The 15,642-nt window shown below is 52.2% G+C and overlaps 2 protein-coding genes across 3 annotated transcripts in view; one reads left to right on the top strand and one right to left on the bottom strand.

Moving 5' to 3' along the window:
- ANAPC13 (anaphase promoting complex subunit 13) overlaps positions 1-15,642 on the top strand; it is a 206,397-nt gene that overhangs the window by 43,204 nt on the left and 147,551 nt on the right. The window lies entirely within an intron of this gene.
- The window catches only part of EPHB1 (EPH receptor B1), a 73,106-nt gene continuing 61,770 nt past the window's right edge, over positions 4,307-15,642 (bottom strand). The window contains exons 10-17 of one of the 2 annotated variants that reach the window (XM_071752011.1): positions 15,271-15,393; positions 14,122-14,369; positions 13,632-13,847; positions 10,290-10,439; positions 9,544-9,737; positions 8,695-8,850; positions 7,091-8,342; positions 4,307-4,663 (exon numbers count right to left, since the gene is read on the bottom strand). In XM_071752011.1, coding sequence (XP_071608112.1) covers positions 8,234-8,342; positions 8,695-8,850; positions 9,544-9,737; positions 10,290-10,439; positions 13,632-13,847; positions 14,122-14,369; positions 15,271-15,393 — 1,196 coding nt within the window. In that variant the 3' untranslated portion in view covers positions 4,307-4,663; positions 7,091-8,233. The remainder of the gene's footprint in view (positions 4,664-7,090; positions 8,343-8,694; positions 8,851-9,543; positions 9,738-10,289; positions 10,440-13,631; positions 13,848-14,121; positions 14,370-15,270; positions 15,394-15,642) is intronic. The other variant, XM_071752012.1, reaches the window with a different exon arrangement.

The raw sequence follows: 15,642 nt of genomic DNA, 5'->3' as shown, positions 1-15,642 counted from the left end.
TGTTTACCCCTAAATCAGCCATAATGCAGGAGCAAACGTGATTAGCAGCATTCTGCTGGGAAGGGCAGCATCAGCATTCCTTCCAGGTGTGCTCAGGAAAGGCTCTTTTTTGGCCACAGGCTTCATTTGTAATTATTAAAATGCACCTTGTTAGCCTGCACTGAGCACACACAGCAAGTTCCCATCCCATTTCTGGGCCCTGGCCCACAGTATTTGCTTTAATTTATGGTGTGTATTTTATGTATTATTTTACTGTGTTGTAGCAAGACTAACCTCTTTTAGGGCACGGCGCTCCAAGGTCCAACCAGGTGTTCCAGGAGAAACTCATGAATAGTGCTCTGAGTCTAATGCTCTCAGGGCTGACCAGCCTGGATCGGTGCTACTGCTCCAAAAGTGACCTCTCTCTGGCTTCCTCAGGTGTGAGCTTTATTGGCCCCCTAATCCTGCTCATGGGCAGTAGGGGCCCACCCTAATCAGGCACAGGTGGGCTTAACACAAGCTCATGCCCACTACCTGGCAATTAGTGGCACCTGGTTGCCTCATTTCACTGTGTCAACACCACAGTGGAAATATAGATATTGGAAGCCTGGCTCAAAGGCACCAAAAGGAACAGGAACAGAGCTTTGCATTTGATGTCAGCCATGCACGTTGGGTTGGCACCTTCCTCCTGCCTGGGGGAAAGCTTTTACATCAAGGACAAGCAACAGGAAAGTTGGTGGCCACGGGGCCTGTTCTGGCTCTCAGGTGTAGGAAAGGGACCAGCACGGCACCTGAGTATACACCAAGGGGGAAGCAATCAATAGAAGGATAATAATTAATAAAGAATCGTTAGGACAGTCCCACCATGAACCCAGCACTGCCAAGGCCACCACTCACCCATGTCCCTCAGCATCACATCTCCATGGCTTTGAAATCCCTCCAGGGATGGGGACTTCACCACTGTCCTGGGCCAGGGTCTGAAAAACCCTTTCAGTAAAGAAATTACCCCTAATAATCATCCTAAACCTCCTCTGGCACAACTTATCTCACTAAAAGCACAAACCTGACCACTGCTGGGCCACTGATACCCAAAATAACAGGAAATACAAAGAATTAATGGGAAAACAAACCCAAAAACAGAACGGGAAGGGAGAGAAGCCTCAAGTTAGTGTGGAGCATGAGACATGGACACAGCACACAATTCATCTCGCATACAAGCAAAGGCCAAACCACACGAGACCCTGAAGAACCAGTGGCTGGGCTGGAGCTGGGATTTTTGAGGAGAGGAACCCTATCTTGGAAACAGCTGTAAGGGAAGGCTGGGGGCTGATGATTAAAGGCACCAGCATGGGGAGATACAAGGGTGATGGGCATCTGAGCACCTCACCCCAAAACGCACATTGCCACTCCCAAAGCAGGCTAAGATTTGATCCTAAGTATTCCCAAGGATCAGGCAGGGAGGATGAAGCCATTGGGATGAAGGCCCCATAAAGAGCTCTGCTCCCTGGTCTCCCCTCAGAATGCAGTGGGACAAGGGACACTGCTTCTCAGAGGAAGGAGAAGAAGGAGGTGACCACAGAGCATGTCTGAGCATCCCCGTTGCAAGCAGGGCTTGTAAGGGACAGGCTCTGACATTTAATGCCTCTGCTTGTAGAGAGTTTGACATTCACAAGAGGAGGAGCAGAACAGCCAGGCCCCTGTCTCCTGGGGAAGAAGATGCTCTGCTAAGCCCAGCCACAACCTGGTGAGCAAAATAAACATACAGTGGGAAGAAAGAAGATGGATTATCAGAGACCATCGATCAAGTAGGTTGAGCTTCACCAGTGCTAACTCTCAGCTTCCCCATCCAGATGATCCCAAGTGAGGAGAAGGGACAAGGGTGGTGACAAAGAAGGGAGCAGAACCACAGGGCTGGGGAACACAGCACAGATCCTTGCTCTCTTGCCCATCCAGCCAGCTGTTTCTTCTCTTAATTACATTAAAATAACACTCTCCCACCTCATCTTTTATTATTATTCGAAATGAACAGATTTAAAGCTTCTCCCCTCAAATTATGGTTCACCTGAGTAGATAATTAAAAGACTATAAAAGAGATACATTTTTATGTGTAATTACACCTACGTCTGCTGCTGTGTCGGGGCTTCAAAAATATTTGCAAAACAACTCAAAACTTTTATTTTGTCAGCACAATAATTGGTGCTTGTCAGGGCCACCTGTGCTTCAATGAGAGCAGTGCCTGGCAGGAGGCTTCGCTGGGAGACTGAGGGTAGGTGCTGAGCCCACAAACATCCTGGGCAGCAAGATGGCCACGTGTGGTGGGACACTGAGCCACCATGGCCCCAGGATGGCCCAGAGCTCAGCAGGTCCCAGGCTTTGAGAGATGCTCAGATTCTTTCCCTGAGCAGGGCAAGGGCTTTTCTCCATCCCCAGTGTTGGTTGGTGCATGCATGGACAGATGTCCTCCAGGTGCTACTGGAAGCACCTGCTTGTGTTTGCTGTGGTGAATCATACAATGATTTTGGTTGGAAAAGACCTTTAAGGTCCTCAAGTCCAACCATTAACCCAGCACGTTGCCAAGCCCACCACTAAACCACATCCCTGAGGGCTCAGGATAGAACCACAGGATGGTTTGGGTTGGAAGGAACCTTTAAAGGTCAGCTAGTCCAACCCCTCTGCAGTGAACAGAGATGTCTTCAACTGGATCAGGTTGCTCAGGTTGCTCCATCCAACCTGACCTTGAATGTTTCCATTGATGGGGACTCTACCACCTCCCTGGGCAACCTGGGCCAGTGTTTCACCACCTCCATTGTACAGTTTCTTCCTAATCTCCAGTGTGAAGCTACCTTCTCTTAGTTTAAAACCATCGCCCATTGTCCAGTTACTGCAGGTCCTACTCCAATGCTCAGCAACCCCACTGTGCCATCCTCCCCCTCCAGGTACAAAGCATGAGGAAAACCCCCTGGGTACATGTGAGCCTGGGGCTCAGTCCACCACCATAAGCATGTTGAACTTACCTGCTCAAAAATCCTGCATTAAAATTCCCACCTCTTCATGACCTGGAGATGTAGCAAGAATTCCAAAATCCCTTGATGGCAGCTGTGAGAAAGCCTCAGAGCAGTGATCACCAGCACCCTGCAAAGGGCCACAAAGGTGATCCAAGGGCTGGAGCAGCTCTGCTCGGGAGCCAGGCTGAGAGAGGTGGGGGTGTTCAGCCTGGAGAAGAGAAGGCTGCAATGGGGAGACCTTAGAGCACCTTCCAGTGCCTGAAGGGGCTCCAGGAAAACTGGGGTGGGACTTGGGGCAAGGGTCTGGAGGGATGGGACAAGGGAGAGTGGTTTTAAACTGAAGAGGGGAGATTTAGATTGGCCATTAGGAAGAAATTCTTTGGTGTGAGGGTGGTGGCCCAGGTTGCCCAGAGAAGCTGCGGCTGCCCCATCCCTGGCAGAGTTGAAGGTCAGGATGGGGCTTGAAGCAACCTGGGCTGGTGGGAGGGGGTTGGGACTAGATAATTTTTAAGGCCCCTTTCGACTCAAAACCAGTCTGGGATGCTCTGAATTCCAGGCCAGCAGAGCTCAGAGATGTGCCAGCCCCACCAGCAGTGGAGCCAGCAGACATCTCCCTCCCTGAGATCTTCCCAAAACCCCTGGGCATGGGAAACCTGTAGCCCCTGGCCCTGATAGCCCTCCCAGAAGCAGGTCCTCTCTTTGAACACTAAATACCTTGCTGGTGGGTGCATATTTCTAAATCTACAGAAGTGTCCCCTTTCAGTCCCCAGTGCCGACTGGAGGCTGCTCCCCACGGTGACCCCCAGCAGCACCATTCCTGTATGGTCCCAGATAAAATGCCCCAGAGTAGCTGAGACAAAGAGGAAGAATCAATTTTCCTGCAACCATTTATAGGAATCCTTAAGGCAAGCAGGTCTGAGATGAGCATCAACCTTTTACTGGCCAGGCTGCAGCGAGAGGCCACCATCCTCCTTGGTGCCACCAGCAATTCCACAGCAGGGCTCTGAAATGGATTTCCTGGAAAAACCCACACCAAGAAAATTATTTCTCCTGGTTTTGGTTGTCTGGTTTGTTGTTTTTTGGGATGGTTTGTTTTTTTTTTTGCAGCAAGCCACCTCTGATCCAGGCTTCACCAAGAGTGAAGTGCCTGCATTCACAGACAGGAGAGCCAAAGCTGATAGACATCCAAATTCGAGGTAAGCCAAAGAGAGATGGAGTGCTGCCAGTTATCCAAATGAATATTCATGGGCAATATTCTCCCAGAACCCAGAGGAAGAGAGAGAAACCCGTGGCAGCAAGGCTGCCCTGAGGAGCCAGAGGGATCAGGCTTGTCTCATCCTTTTTATTGAGTGCAATTCTCAATCTGTAGTACAATATTCTCTGAAAGTTACTGTTACAAACTCCGACAATTTCAACACAATCAACAAACTGGGGAAGGGGAAGGAGGGAAAGGAGGGGGGGAGAGAAAACAAGCCAAAAAAAAGTTACAAGGGGTGAAATCTTTAACAGACATCTCACGGGTTATGTACAGGACAGGGCAGGGCTAGTTGGCACCAGGCACGCCACAGCTTGGTGGGGGGACAGGGCTCCTGGAGACCTCTGGAACACATGTGGGTGGTGGGGGGAGAAACTGGTGACAACCCCCTCTCCGTCACCACTGCAATGCTGGATCCAACACCCTGCAAGGCAAGAGCAAGGGAAAAGAGAAAGGGCTGAGATGTGTGTCTCAAATGCAGGGTGGCCAGGACTGCCCCAGGGAAACCCAAAGCCTTCCCCCAGCAGACACAGATTCAAAAAAAAACCAAAAAACAACCAAACAACAATGAACCCAACCAAAAAAAAAAACCCACCAAAAAACCAACACAAAAAGCAGGGATGAATTAATAACTTGTCAGAAAATTTCACTCAAAGCTCTCAATTTTACCTCGAGGAAGGAAAAAAATAGGAATGGGGCAGAGGCGCTTGTGAAGCTGAGATGCTTCAGAGAACAGAGATTTATGCTGGGGGCAGGAGGATGATGACCACATGTCCACCAGCAGTGAAGATGCTTTTTTTTTCCACCCTCCCACATCCCAATCTAAGCAGTCCCCAGGACTAAAGCAGGAGCAATGCCATGAAATGCCTTTTTCCAAAATAACAAACCTACCCAAAGGCACCCCTCCCAGCCTGAAGCCAGAAGGTCTCCAAACCAAAAGAGCAGCCCCAGGAGCAGCTCCTTCTCACCCAGCAACCAAACAGAGCCACAGAGCAGCACAATCCCATTATTTTGCCCCTTCCAAGAGGCAAAGAGGCTTTTCATATACAATTGCACCTCGAAAATACAAAGGCACCACATTAAATAACAAAGCAATTGACCGCTGGGTGCCTTCACTCGGCCGCGGGGAACCGGGGCTCACAGCCCTAATTCTTGCTGGGTGGTTCCCTGCCTCCCCGAGCATATTGATGCTTTGGAAGAAACAACTCCAGCTGTGGGTGACATTTCACTGCTATTAAAATTCATTGTTCTGCTGAATGAAAAATAAGGTCTGGTTTTTGCTGTTTTGTGGTGGTTGTTTTTTTTTTTTTTCTAAGCAAACCCAGGTAGCAATGAAACTTTCTGTTTCGTAGTGCCAAGTGTCTTCTGGAAGCAAAAGGGGTGTGGGAGAGAAGAGAGAGGAGAAGGAGAGATGATCTTAAAAAAAAAAAAAAAAAAAGGTATCAGCTGCGGTGGATCCAGCCACTCTTAAAGCTGAAGCTGAGCCAGGGCTCCCAGCTCTGCCACTGCCTTCCCCCCCAGCAGCCATTCCCACCCCATTTAGGCCCCTCAGGACAACACCTTCCCCACATCCCAAAGGCTCCAACGATAAGAGACCTGAGGGACGGGTCAGAAGCAGCCCAGGGAAGGGACACCATCCCCTGGATACGCAGCCACCAAACCCCCCACCCTGTCCCACACCGGGTAGGAGCCCCTGCCAAGGAGCATGGAGGGCTGCAACCCCAGCCTGTGGGTGTTGGTGGGACACACAGAGGGAGAAAAAGACCACACCATGCCCATGCCATGGACAAGGGGAGCAAGTGGTGTGAATGGCAAAGGGATGGGGGAACCCACAGAGCTGCATTGACAGGGTGCAAGAAGGGTTTGGAAGGCATCCAGCAAACCTTCAGAGCTCAGGATGGACGCTCCTCCTGTTCCCTAGGCTAAGCCAACACCACACTGCTCTCAGCCAAAAGCCTCCCCCTCCATCAGGGCAATCCCAGCACCCAAGGGTGTTTCCTTCCCACACTGGAGACGACAGCACAAGGTTCTCCACAGCCAGAAACCTGCCTGCAGCCACCCTCCTGTGGCACTTTGTCCACCTTTTTGACAGCACAGGAGAGTCAAGGGCTTGGGAAGGCAACCAGGCATCACCCATCCAGGACATGAAACCAAGATGTAAAGCAGAACTCAGCATCTCCAAAACCACCCAAGCACCAGGGGAAACCAGGTCTCCTCATGGCACTGGTGGACACAAGACCCCCTCATGGCACCAGGGTATACCAGGTCTCCTCATGGCACCAGGTGACACCGGGTCTCCTCATGGCACTGGTGGACATGAGGCATCACCATGGCAGAGCTGGATGAAGAGCAGCCCAGCAGCCGGGATGGACACAAGAAGAGGGAGGGTTTCTCACACACCAAAGAGCCACCAGGCCACCCAATTCAGAGCAGAACCAGCAGCCCCAGCATCCCACCCACCCAGCCACCCTTCCTGCCCCCAGGTGCTGCTTGCTGCCAGCAGGAGGAGGTTGGGAGGGATCATTCCAGCTAGCACAAGACCCTCCAGGTAAAAGCCTTATTAAGAGTTTGTTTCATTTTATCAACTCCCAGCACGACTGGCAGGGGGAAGCTAACTGCCTGACCTTCCCTTCTTCTGTGTCAACACCGACGTGCAGTTGGCAATTTTAACTAAATCAATTTGCATCAGGGAGACCAACAGAGGAACAACAGCAACAACAATGACAAAAATCAAAATCAAATCAAATTAAACCCCGGGAAACATTCACTGGGATGCGCCTTAAGGGAGCAAGCACAAAAAGACAAAGAAGGACAGACAGACAAAAGAGGCAGAGGGGACAAATGCACCTACCTCTGAAGCCATCAAACCGAAGTCTGTAAATCAATATCAAAATCCTTAGGTCCACAAGATGGGGGAAAAAAAAAACGTCCTCCATAGCCATCTTCTGCACGTGGCCGAGGCTCTGGAGGCCTGGACAGTCTGCTTCTCTCAGCATTCCTCCTCCAGCAGTCACCAACCCAGCCACAACCCCACGGCAGCTCCTCGTGGTCCATCCTGTCCTATCCTATCCCCACCATCCTCCTCCCTGCTCGCAGGATGCTGAGGGCCATCTTCAGACAAGCAGCGAGTCCAGGGTGGGTTGACAACGTACACACACACACACACAGGAACAACTCCTTCCCTTTTCCAGGATGGATTTGCTGTTCATTTTATGGGGGTTTTTAAATCCTTTTTTTTTTTTTTCCTTTTTCCTTTTTGCAAAAAAAATGCAAGCAAAAGAGAAAAAAAAACCAACCAAAAACCCAAGGTTTTCTATTGAAGGTACATCTCTTCTTCAATATGAAGACATTAAGTGAATTGAGTCAGATCCCCCATGCAGTGGTCAGCAAAGTCCTTTGGTAGTTGCCGGAGCGGCCCCTGGTAGGACAGCAGGGAGCTGTGGAGACATCCAAGGACATTTCCATCCAGTCCAGGAGCCGAGAGGGCAGTGGAGGGATCAGGGACGGGGCTGGGAGGACGGGTGAAAGAAGAGAAGAAAAGGAAGGTGGTTTCTCCATCTGGGATGCTCCATCTTGTGCCTCTCTCTTCCCCACCAGCACCCTCCACCTCCTCAGTTTCGACCACTGCTTACTGGTGGTGGGACTGGAGTCTGGTCTCTAGAGTTTGGGTTTGCTTCCCCAATGCACATTGGTTTGTCTTCATTGTTTTCTTTTGTGTTTTTTAGTTTGTTTGTTTTTGTTTTGTTAAATATATGATTTGTACATATTTATAGGTATTTATACGCTGTTCCCCGTGACATCGGTAAGTGTGCTTCTGTTGGTGAGGAACGGAAGTCACCACAGCTCCAGGTGAGTCCCAGGAATGCCTTTTGCCTGCTGGTGACAGTCCCCAGGCAGTGGGTGGCACCTCTCCCAACGCTGCTCCACAGCACCCCTCAGCTGCTCCCCTCCCACCGCGTGCCCTCCCCGTCCCCTCCCCATGGAACAAGGGACATCATGCCATAGAGGTGGGAGACTGGCTCATCTGTACTCGCATGGACTGGACACTGTTCAGGATCTTCTTCTGGTGCCCAGCCAAAGTCACCCCTATTCTCAGGAGGTCTCTGTAAGACAGACAGATGGAATGGTATCAACAGGCAGCTGAGGGTTGGAGTATGAGTTTTACTGTCTCTAGGTGAGGCGAGGGATGGAAGCTCTCTGGTCTATGCCCCTCAGCAGAAGAACAGCCACAGAGACCAAACACAGCCTCGTGAGCATCACCAGGGGTGAGGTGGGACCTGACACCCCTTGGTGGTGAGCATGGCTTCCTCCAGACTCAGCGTGCTTCTGCTGCCCGGCGTGATGGACACTCACACCTTTCCCTTGCAGGTGCCCTCAACTGACCTTCCCACCTCCCCAAACACACAACCCCCTCCTTTGAGCATCACCCAGGCTTTCGGGCAGCACCCAACTCACTCGGATGTCATCTGGGCAACAAGCTGGAGGGAAGTGAAGCCAGCGGTAAGGAAGCTGTCCCGGTACTGGCTCATCTTCACGGCGCTCAGCCAGTCGTCTACTGAGGTAAAGGCAGTGAAGTCGGGGATGGAGCGGTCGAGGAGGGGCTGAGAAGGCCTGCAACAGGACATGCTGTTGGGGACAAACGTGGCACAGCCCAGCTGATGCACAGACACATCCCACCCTGGGATGAGGACAGTGATGAGGAGGGCCTGTCCCACGGGAAGGGAGCTCTGCCAAGCTGCACTTCACAGTCCCCCCCTTGTCTGAGCCAGCTGCAACAGCCAGAGGGACGGAAGGACATTGATGTCCAGTGACAGGACAAGGGGTAATGGGTGCAAGCTGGACCACAGGAGCTTACACGTAAAGATAAAAAAAAGCTTTTTCACTGTGAGGGTGAGGGAGCCCTGTCCCAGGCTGCCCAGAGAGGTTGTGGAGTCTCCTTCTCTGGAGACTTTCCAAACCCACCTGGATGTGTTCCTGTGTGACCTATATCGGGTGACCCTACTCTGGCAGGGGGGTTGGACTGGGTGATCTCTCAAGGTCCCTTTCAACCCCTGACTTTCTGTGGTTCTGGGGACGTGCTGCACAGCCACACACCATCAAGAGCCAGGAACAAAGAATTATTGCTGTTGCTCAGCAGAAAACTCCACGTTTTTTGTCTAACTGTCAGGCAGAGCTGAAACCAAACCCCCCGCAACCCCCCACCAGCGCGCCTGGCAAGCGGTCCATGAATTCCTGTCCCTCCCTTCTCTGATCCCTTTCTGCACGGCTTGGGATGGAGAGCAGGAGAGCATTGTCACCACTCACACAGCGGTGATGGTGGCCACAGTTTTGAGGCTTGCCGGGTTGCGGATCATTTTGTCGAGGGTGTTGACGATCTCGGTGAAGCGCGGGCGGGTGTTGCGGTCCTTCTGCCAGCAGTCCAGCATCAGCTGGTGGAGAGCAGCCGGGCAGTCCATGGGTGGTGGGAGCCTGTAGTCCTGCTCAATGGCGTTGATGACCTGCCGGCAGCAAGGGGGGGGACACAAAGCAGCACATGAGGATGAGGAGCTCGGAGGTTTTTCATCCATGTGAGGATGAGGAGCTCGGAGGTTGCACCGATGGAGATTGGTGAAGGCAGCTGCCAGCCCATCTGAGCAGCAGCAAAGGGAGCAGGAGGAGATGCTGCCGGCTCTAAGGGAGCTGGGGCTCGGAGAGGTTAATCTCTGCTCTGATGCTCGGCATGCCACAGTTCCTCCCGACAGAGAGCTGCCACTCATTATCCCGGCGGATTGCTTCGGAGTTACAGCAGTCCAACTACCAAAGCACTTCCCCTCTGAACATTTTCAAAGGCCCCGCAGCTTGCTGGAAGTCCAATTACCAGCCCACTGGCTTTTCTTCCCAATTTCCCTCCTCCTATCCTCCCACTCACCAGCCTGTCTCATCTCCAGAGCTGAGCGCTGCTGAGGCTCTGGGAAGGAGCAGAAAGCCATTTGGGCAAGGCATTCTTTTAGGAGCAAACCCCCTCATGCCCCCCAAAGCTGGGTGGATGTCCCCTCCCCTTCAATGCTTACATCTTGGTTGGACATGTCCCAGTAGGGCCTCTCCCCGAAGGACATCACCTCCCACATGACGATGCCGTAGCTCCAGACGTCGCTGGCCGAGGTGAATTTGCGGTAGGCGATGGCCTCCGGCGCTGTCCACCGGACAGGGATCTTCCCCCCCTACGGAAAACAGGAGAGCAACTGAGGAAAAGCTGCCATGGCAGAGGAACCCAGACACCCACCAGCCAGGGTTGGAGCCATCCCATACAGCCCTGGCCACCCGTTCCTGGGGACCCTGCCGAGGAGTGGGCAGGGGGTACGCAAAAATGTCTCCATTAACTTTTCTTGTAGCTGCACGAAAGGGCTTAGCTAAAGCAAACAAAAAGGTTGATTCAAGGGCTGATTCCATCCAGGTGTTACCTTGCAGGTTACCTCCCACCTCCCGCTGTCCTGAAGGATCCAACACATCGGTGGCCGGTTCCCAGGTCCCTTCCCAGAGGGACAGATGGTGACAAGGGCTATGCAGGACTGTGAGAGTGCTTGTCTCAGGTAAGGAGCCACAGGTGTCCCTGCCCCTTGGCCTTCAAAGGAAACAAGCTCTACCCTAAGAACAGCCTCCATGGCACTATCTGGGTCCCCAGAGCTGCTGGAAGGTCCTTTGAGCTCCACTTTTTGGATGGGAGGCAAAAAGCAGAACACCTTTAAGCCCAAAAAGAGATTGGAAAGGTCTGACATAGGAATGTTGTCCTTGGCAGAGAGCCCCTCATTGCTCCCAGAAGCTCAGAAACAGGCTTGGTATCTCAACCCACCCCACCAAAGAAGGGCAGATCTGCAGCAGGACAGGAGGCTGTGCCCAGAGGGCATGAATGCTGCCAAGAGGCAGTGGGTACCGAGGAGGCTCTCCCTGAGCAAGCACCACCAAAAAAGCATAAAAAAAAAATAAAAATCACAGAATACTTTGGGTCAGGAAGGACCTCCCAAATGTTTTTTTCACTGAAAGGGTTGCCAGCTGATGCTGCACTGCTGGCAGAAGGACCGCAACACCCGCCCGTGCTTCACTGAGATCGTCAACACCCTCAACAAAAGGGGTTGTGACATTGGAACAGTCTGCCCTGAGAAGTGGTGGAGTTACCATCCCTGGAGGTATTTAAATAGCATGTGGACCTGGTCCTGAAGGACGTGGCTTAGTGGTGAGCTTAGAGGGTTGTTCAAAGGTTGGACTGGATGATCTTGAAGGTCTCTTCCAAACGAAGACATTCTGTGACCCTGTGACATTGAAGATCATCCAGTTCCAAGCCCCCTGCATGGGCAGGGACACCTTCCACCAGCCCAGGTTGCTCAAGGGCTTATCCAACCTGGTCTTCAAGACTTCCAGGGAGGGGGGAGCCACAGCTTCCCTGGGCAACCTGGGCCAGGGTCTCACCATGCTCCTAGTGAAGAACTTCTTCCTAGTCAGAGAAGAAAAGCCAAGGGGTGAAGAGGACCCACAGCCACACCCAGCATTTACTCCAGGCAGAACCACATTGTAAATCATTCAAGCACAGTTGCTTTTTCCACAGCCCTTCCTGACCAGGCATCAGCTGATCTTGAAGGATTAATGGGCCAAAAAAAAAAAAAAAAAAATTAAAAAAAAAATTATTTGAATAACTACAACTGGAGAAATTAACTGCTAGGTTGGTTTTGGGGTTTTTTTTTTTTCAGTTTTTTTTTTTTCCCTCAGAGCTGCCTCCCTGCTGTGGAAGGCAGAGTGATGCAATCACAGGCACAGCATCACTTCCCAGCTGCATATTATGGCCAAAATTAAATAGCAACACAGATGAGAGAATCTCTTTTCTCTATAAAGGTGGGGAAAGGCGACTGGTTGGCACCTCAGCCCTGCAGCTCGTGCCAGAGACTTTGATTCAAAAACTGAAATGATGCTCTCTCTCTGCTCATAGGTCTCTTCTCATAGGTATGGGGTGGGCACGGAGAGGGCATGGCCAGGCAGGGGGAAAACATCCCAGGAGCAGGTGAGGAGAGAGAGGGGCTGCAGCCAGGCCAAAGCATGATGTGAGCCTTAAACACATCAAACGGTTTGTGTTGGAAAGGACCATAAAGCTCATCCAGTTCCAACCCCCTGCATGGACAGGGACACCTCCCACTAGACCAGGTTACTCCAAGTCCCATCCAGCCTGGTCTTCAACACTGCCAGGGATGGGACAGCCACAACCTGGACTCAATTTCCACGAGTTTCATGGTTGGAAAGAGCCTTCAAGATCATTGAGTCCAACTGTCATTCCCACATCACCTTAGCCACTAAATCACCTCCCCAAGTGCCACATCTACCCATTTTTTTAACACCTTCAGGGATAGCGACTCCACTGCCTCCCTGGGGAGCCTGTTCCAATGCTTTCAATGAAGATATTTTCACTCTTTCAGTGAAGAAATTTTTCCTAATATCCAATCTGAACCTCCCCTGGTGCAACTTGGACCCATTTCCTCTTGTCCTGTCACTGGTCACTGGGGAGAAGAGGCCAACACCCGCACCACTACAACCTCCTTTCAGGAGTTGTAAAGGGCAATAAGGTCTCCTTCTCAACCTCCTCTTCTCCAGGCTGAACAGCCCCAGCTTCTCCAGCCTCTAAGGGAAGATGGAGACAGCCCCAGTGCCTGCGCACAGCTCTGCAGCCCCATGAATCTCCTTCTGCAGGAGCTACACCCAACACAAACGCCCAATTGAGTGATCAGATGAGGTCAACGGGGTGCTCACCCCTTGTCCTCTGATCAATCTTAATGCCACCAATGCTCTGGTGAGCTCCCTGGAAGACTGGCCATGCTGGGGGGAGGGGCAGGAGGGGATGCCATTACCAACAAATAAATTAATAAGGCCATGGAAGGTGGCTGGGGAATGGCAGAGCTCCTGCTGAGCTTGTCTCTTTAATGAATGCCTGGGACAAGTCTCCAGCAGAAAAAGGCTGATCAGAGCTGGAGTGCTGGGGGAAGGGGAGTTAGAATGCCATGGCTGTGCTGTCAGGAGATCCTGTGATACCCCTGCCTCCCCTTCCAAGTGTCTCCAGGGTCTCCTCCATGCCCTGTCCCTTCCTGAAGGAGAGGGAGGAGGCTTCTCTGGAAGCTGCAGAAGGCAAAGAGGTGTCTGGGGGAGGAGGGAGGCAAGAAATTATAGAAGACAGGACAAGAAAAGAGAGGAAAGAGAAAAGAATAATGGTTGGGAATCAGCCAGGAGCTCCAGGCCACGAACCTACACGGTGGGTACCCTCCTGAGATGCTCCCACCCACTGCAGGAGCTGTGAGGTGTACCTCCAGCACCCTTCTCCTGGGTCGGGCAGGCATGGGGGATGCTGGGCAGGACCAGATCTTGCAAGAGTTACCTACCAAGGAGCTGGTGTAGGTGGGGTCAGACGTGTCATCCTGCAAGTATCGCGAGAGGCCGAAGTCTGACACTTTGCACACCAGGTTGCTGTTGACCAGGATGTTCCTGGCAGCCAGATCCCGGTGCACGTAATTCATCTCGGCGAGGTACTTCATCCCAGCAGCAATCCCCCTGAGCATCCCCACCAGCTGGATCACCGTGAACTGCCCATCGTTTTGCTGCCATCAGAAAGAGCAGAAGTGGGGTGAGCCTGCAGACCCTGCTGCAGGACCAGAGCTGCTCAGCCAGCCTTAGGAGGATCCTACACCTTCTTCAGGGGAGTGCCCACCCCTGGCTAAAGCAGAGGCACTCTGACACCACACCGCGTAGGTTTTGGTGGTGCACACCCCGACACAACCACCTCCCCAGCTAAAGAAACAGGCTGGGATTTAGAGGATGAGACACCACCACCTCCCTCCCGAAACCCCACGGCGTGGCCCCGCCTCTCCTTACCCGCAGGAAGGAGTCCAGGGCCCCGTTCTCCATGAACTCAGTGATGATCATGACCGGTCGGCTTTTGGTCACCACCCCTTCCAGGCGAATGATGTTGGGGTGGTCAAACTGCCCCATGATGCTGGCCTCGCTCAGGAAATCCCGGCGCTGCTTCTCGGAGTAACCGGCCTTGAGAGTTTTGATGGCCACGTAGATCTCCCGCTTGCCAGGCAACTTCAGGCGTCCCTTGTACACTTCTCCAAACTCTCCTGCAAGGGTGAGAGCACCTGCTACCTCCTCCTCCCCGTAACAGTTTGCAAAGGCCACCAGTACCTTGAGTTGCCTGGTCTCCAGACTAACCAGAGAAACACCAGCCAGACAGCACTTCAACGATGTTCTCCTCTACAAATCTACTTGTCTGTCCTCCTTAAAAAGGGGCAATGTCTGCTGTTGAGGATGTGCTTGGGTTTGCCAGCTTCTCCAGGGTGACAGAGCCCACACTCACAGAAGCAGAGGCTGGAGCTGCTCTTGCAAGCCCCTGCTAGAAGGATCTGTAAAGCCTCAACATTTAAGAACTATCTCAGCTATAAGGTGTCGGGGGCTGATAATCTTGGTTGCCTTTTTGCACATCTCATCTCTTGGAATGGAAAATTATTGGGCTTTTTTCATTGCTTCTCTCTGACTACCCTCTCATTTTCAGAGACAGAGCTTTGCCTTCACTCTCAGGCAAAATCTGCCTGTGGAAGGAGCACCCTGAAGCCAGGTTTGCAGCCACTTTGCCTGGAGAAGCAGCAAAGGATGGCTGAAAACCTGGCTGAGCTTGACCCTCCCTCCCCAAACCATTACTGCTGCTTCACAGCTTCCTCCCCAGCTTCTTACTTTCTCTTCTACAAGTGTGACAGTTATTTAAAAATGGCAACCAGCAAATCCCAAGAGGCCTTGTGGTCACCCAGCAAATATGCTCATGGAGTTACCTCAGAGGAACTTTGAGAGCAGAAACCAATCCCGTGCCCTCCCCAGCCCACAAAAAAAGCAGGGAAGTTTGATGTTGGATGGTCCCCTGAGGTTTCCCTGTGAAGAACCACATGCACCCCAAGAAAATGGCCCCGGGGGTGTGTGGCCATGCAGAAGTGGCTGAGAGGGCAGGGAGGCAGTGATGATGAGACCCACCAGCTCCAATGACCTCTTCAATCTTCACAAAGGACACGTCAATCTCCTTGGCAAACTCTCGGACCGCCTCGTTGGGGTCCTCATAAGTGAAGGGGTCGATGTAGATCTTCATACCTGGAGAGCCTTGTTGCAGCAGATATGGGAGAGAAACCAAGAGCAGTTGTGCCAAGAGCTGGAGAGCCCCACGTCCTCATGCCCTGCTATTGCTGCGCTCACCTGTGTCACCTCCACAGACCTTTGTGGTCTTCTTTGGCCCCTCGCTACAGCCCCCATGCCATGCTACCCCTCCTCTGACCTCCACCATTGTCCTTCCTCACCCTCCTTGCAGTTACACACCTGAACTACAATGTTCTCCCTCCACAATGAGGCCTT

This window comes from Heliangelus exortis, chromosome 9 (assembly GCF_036169615.1).
Source record: "Heliangelus exortis chromosome 9, bHelExo1.hap1, whole genome shotgun sequence".
NCBI lineage: Eukaryota > Metazoa > Chordata > Aves > Apodiformes > Trochilidae > Heliangelus > Heliangelus exortis.
Note: the sequence above shows the minus strand (reverse complement) of the source record. Positions and strands in the feature narration are given on the sequence as shown.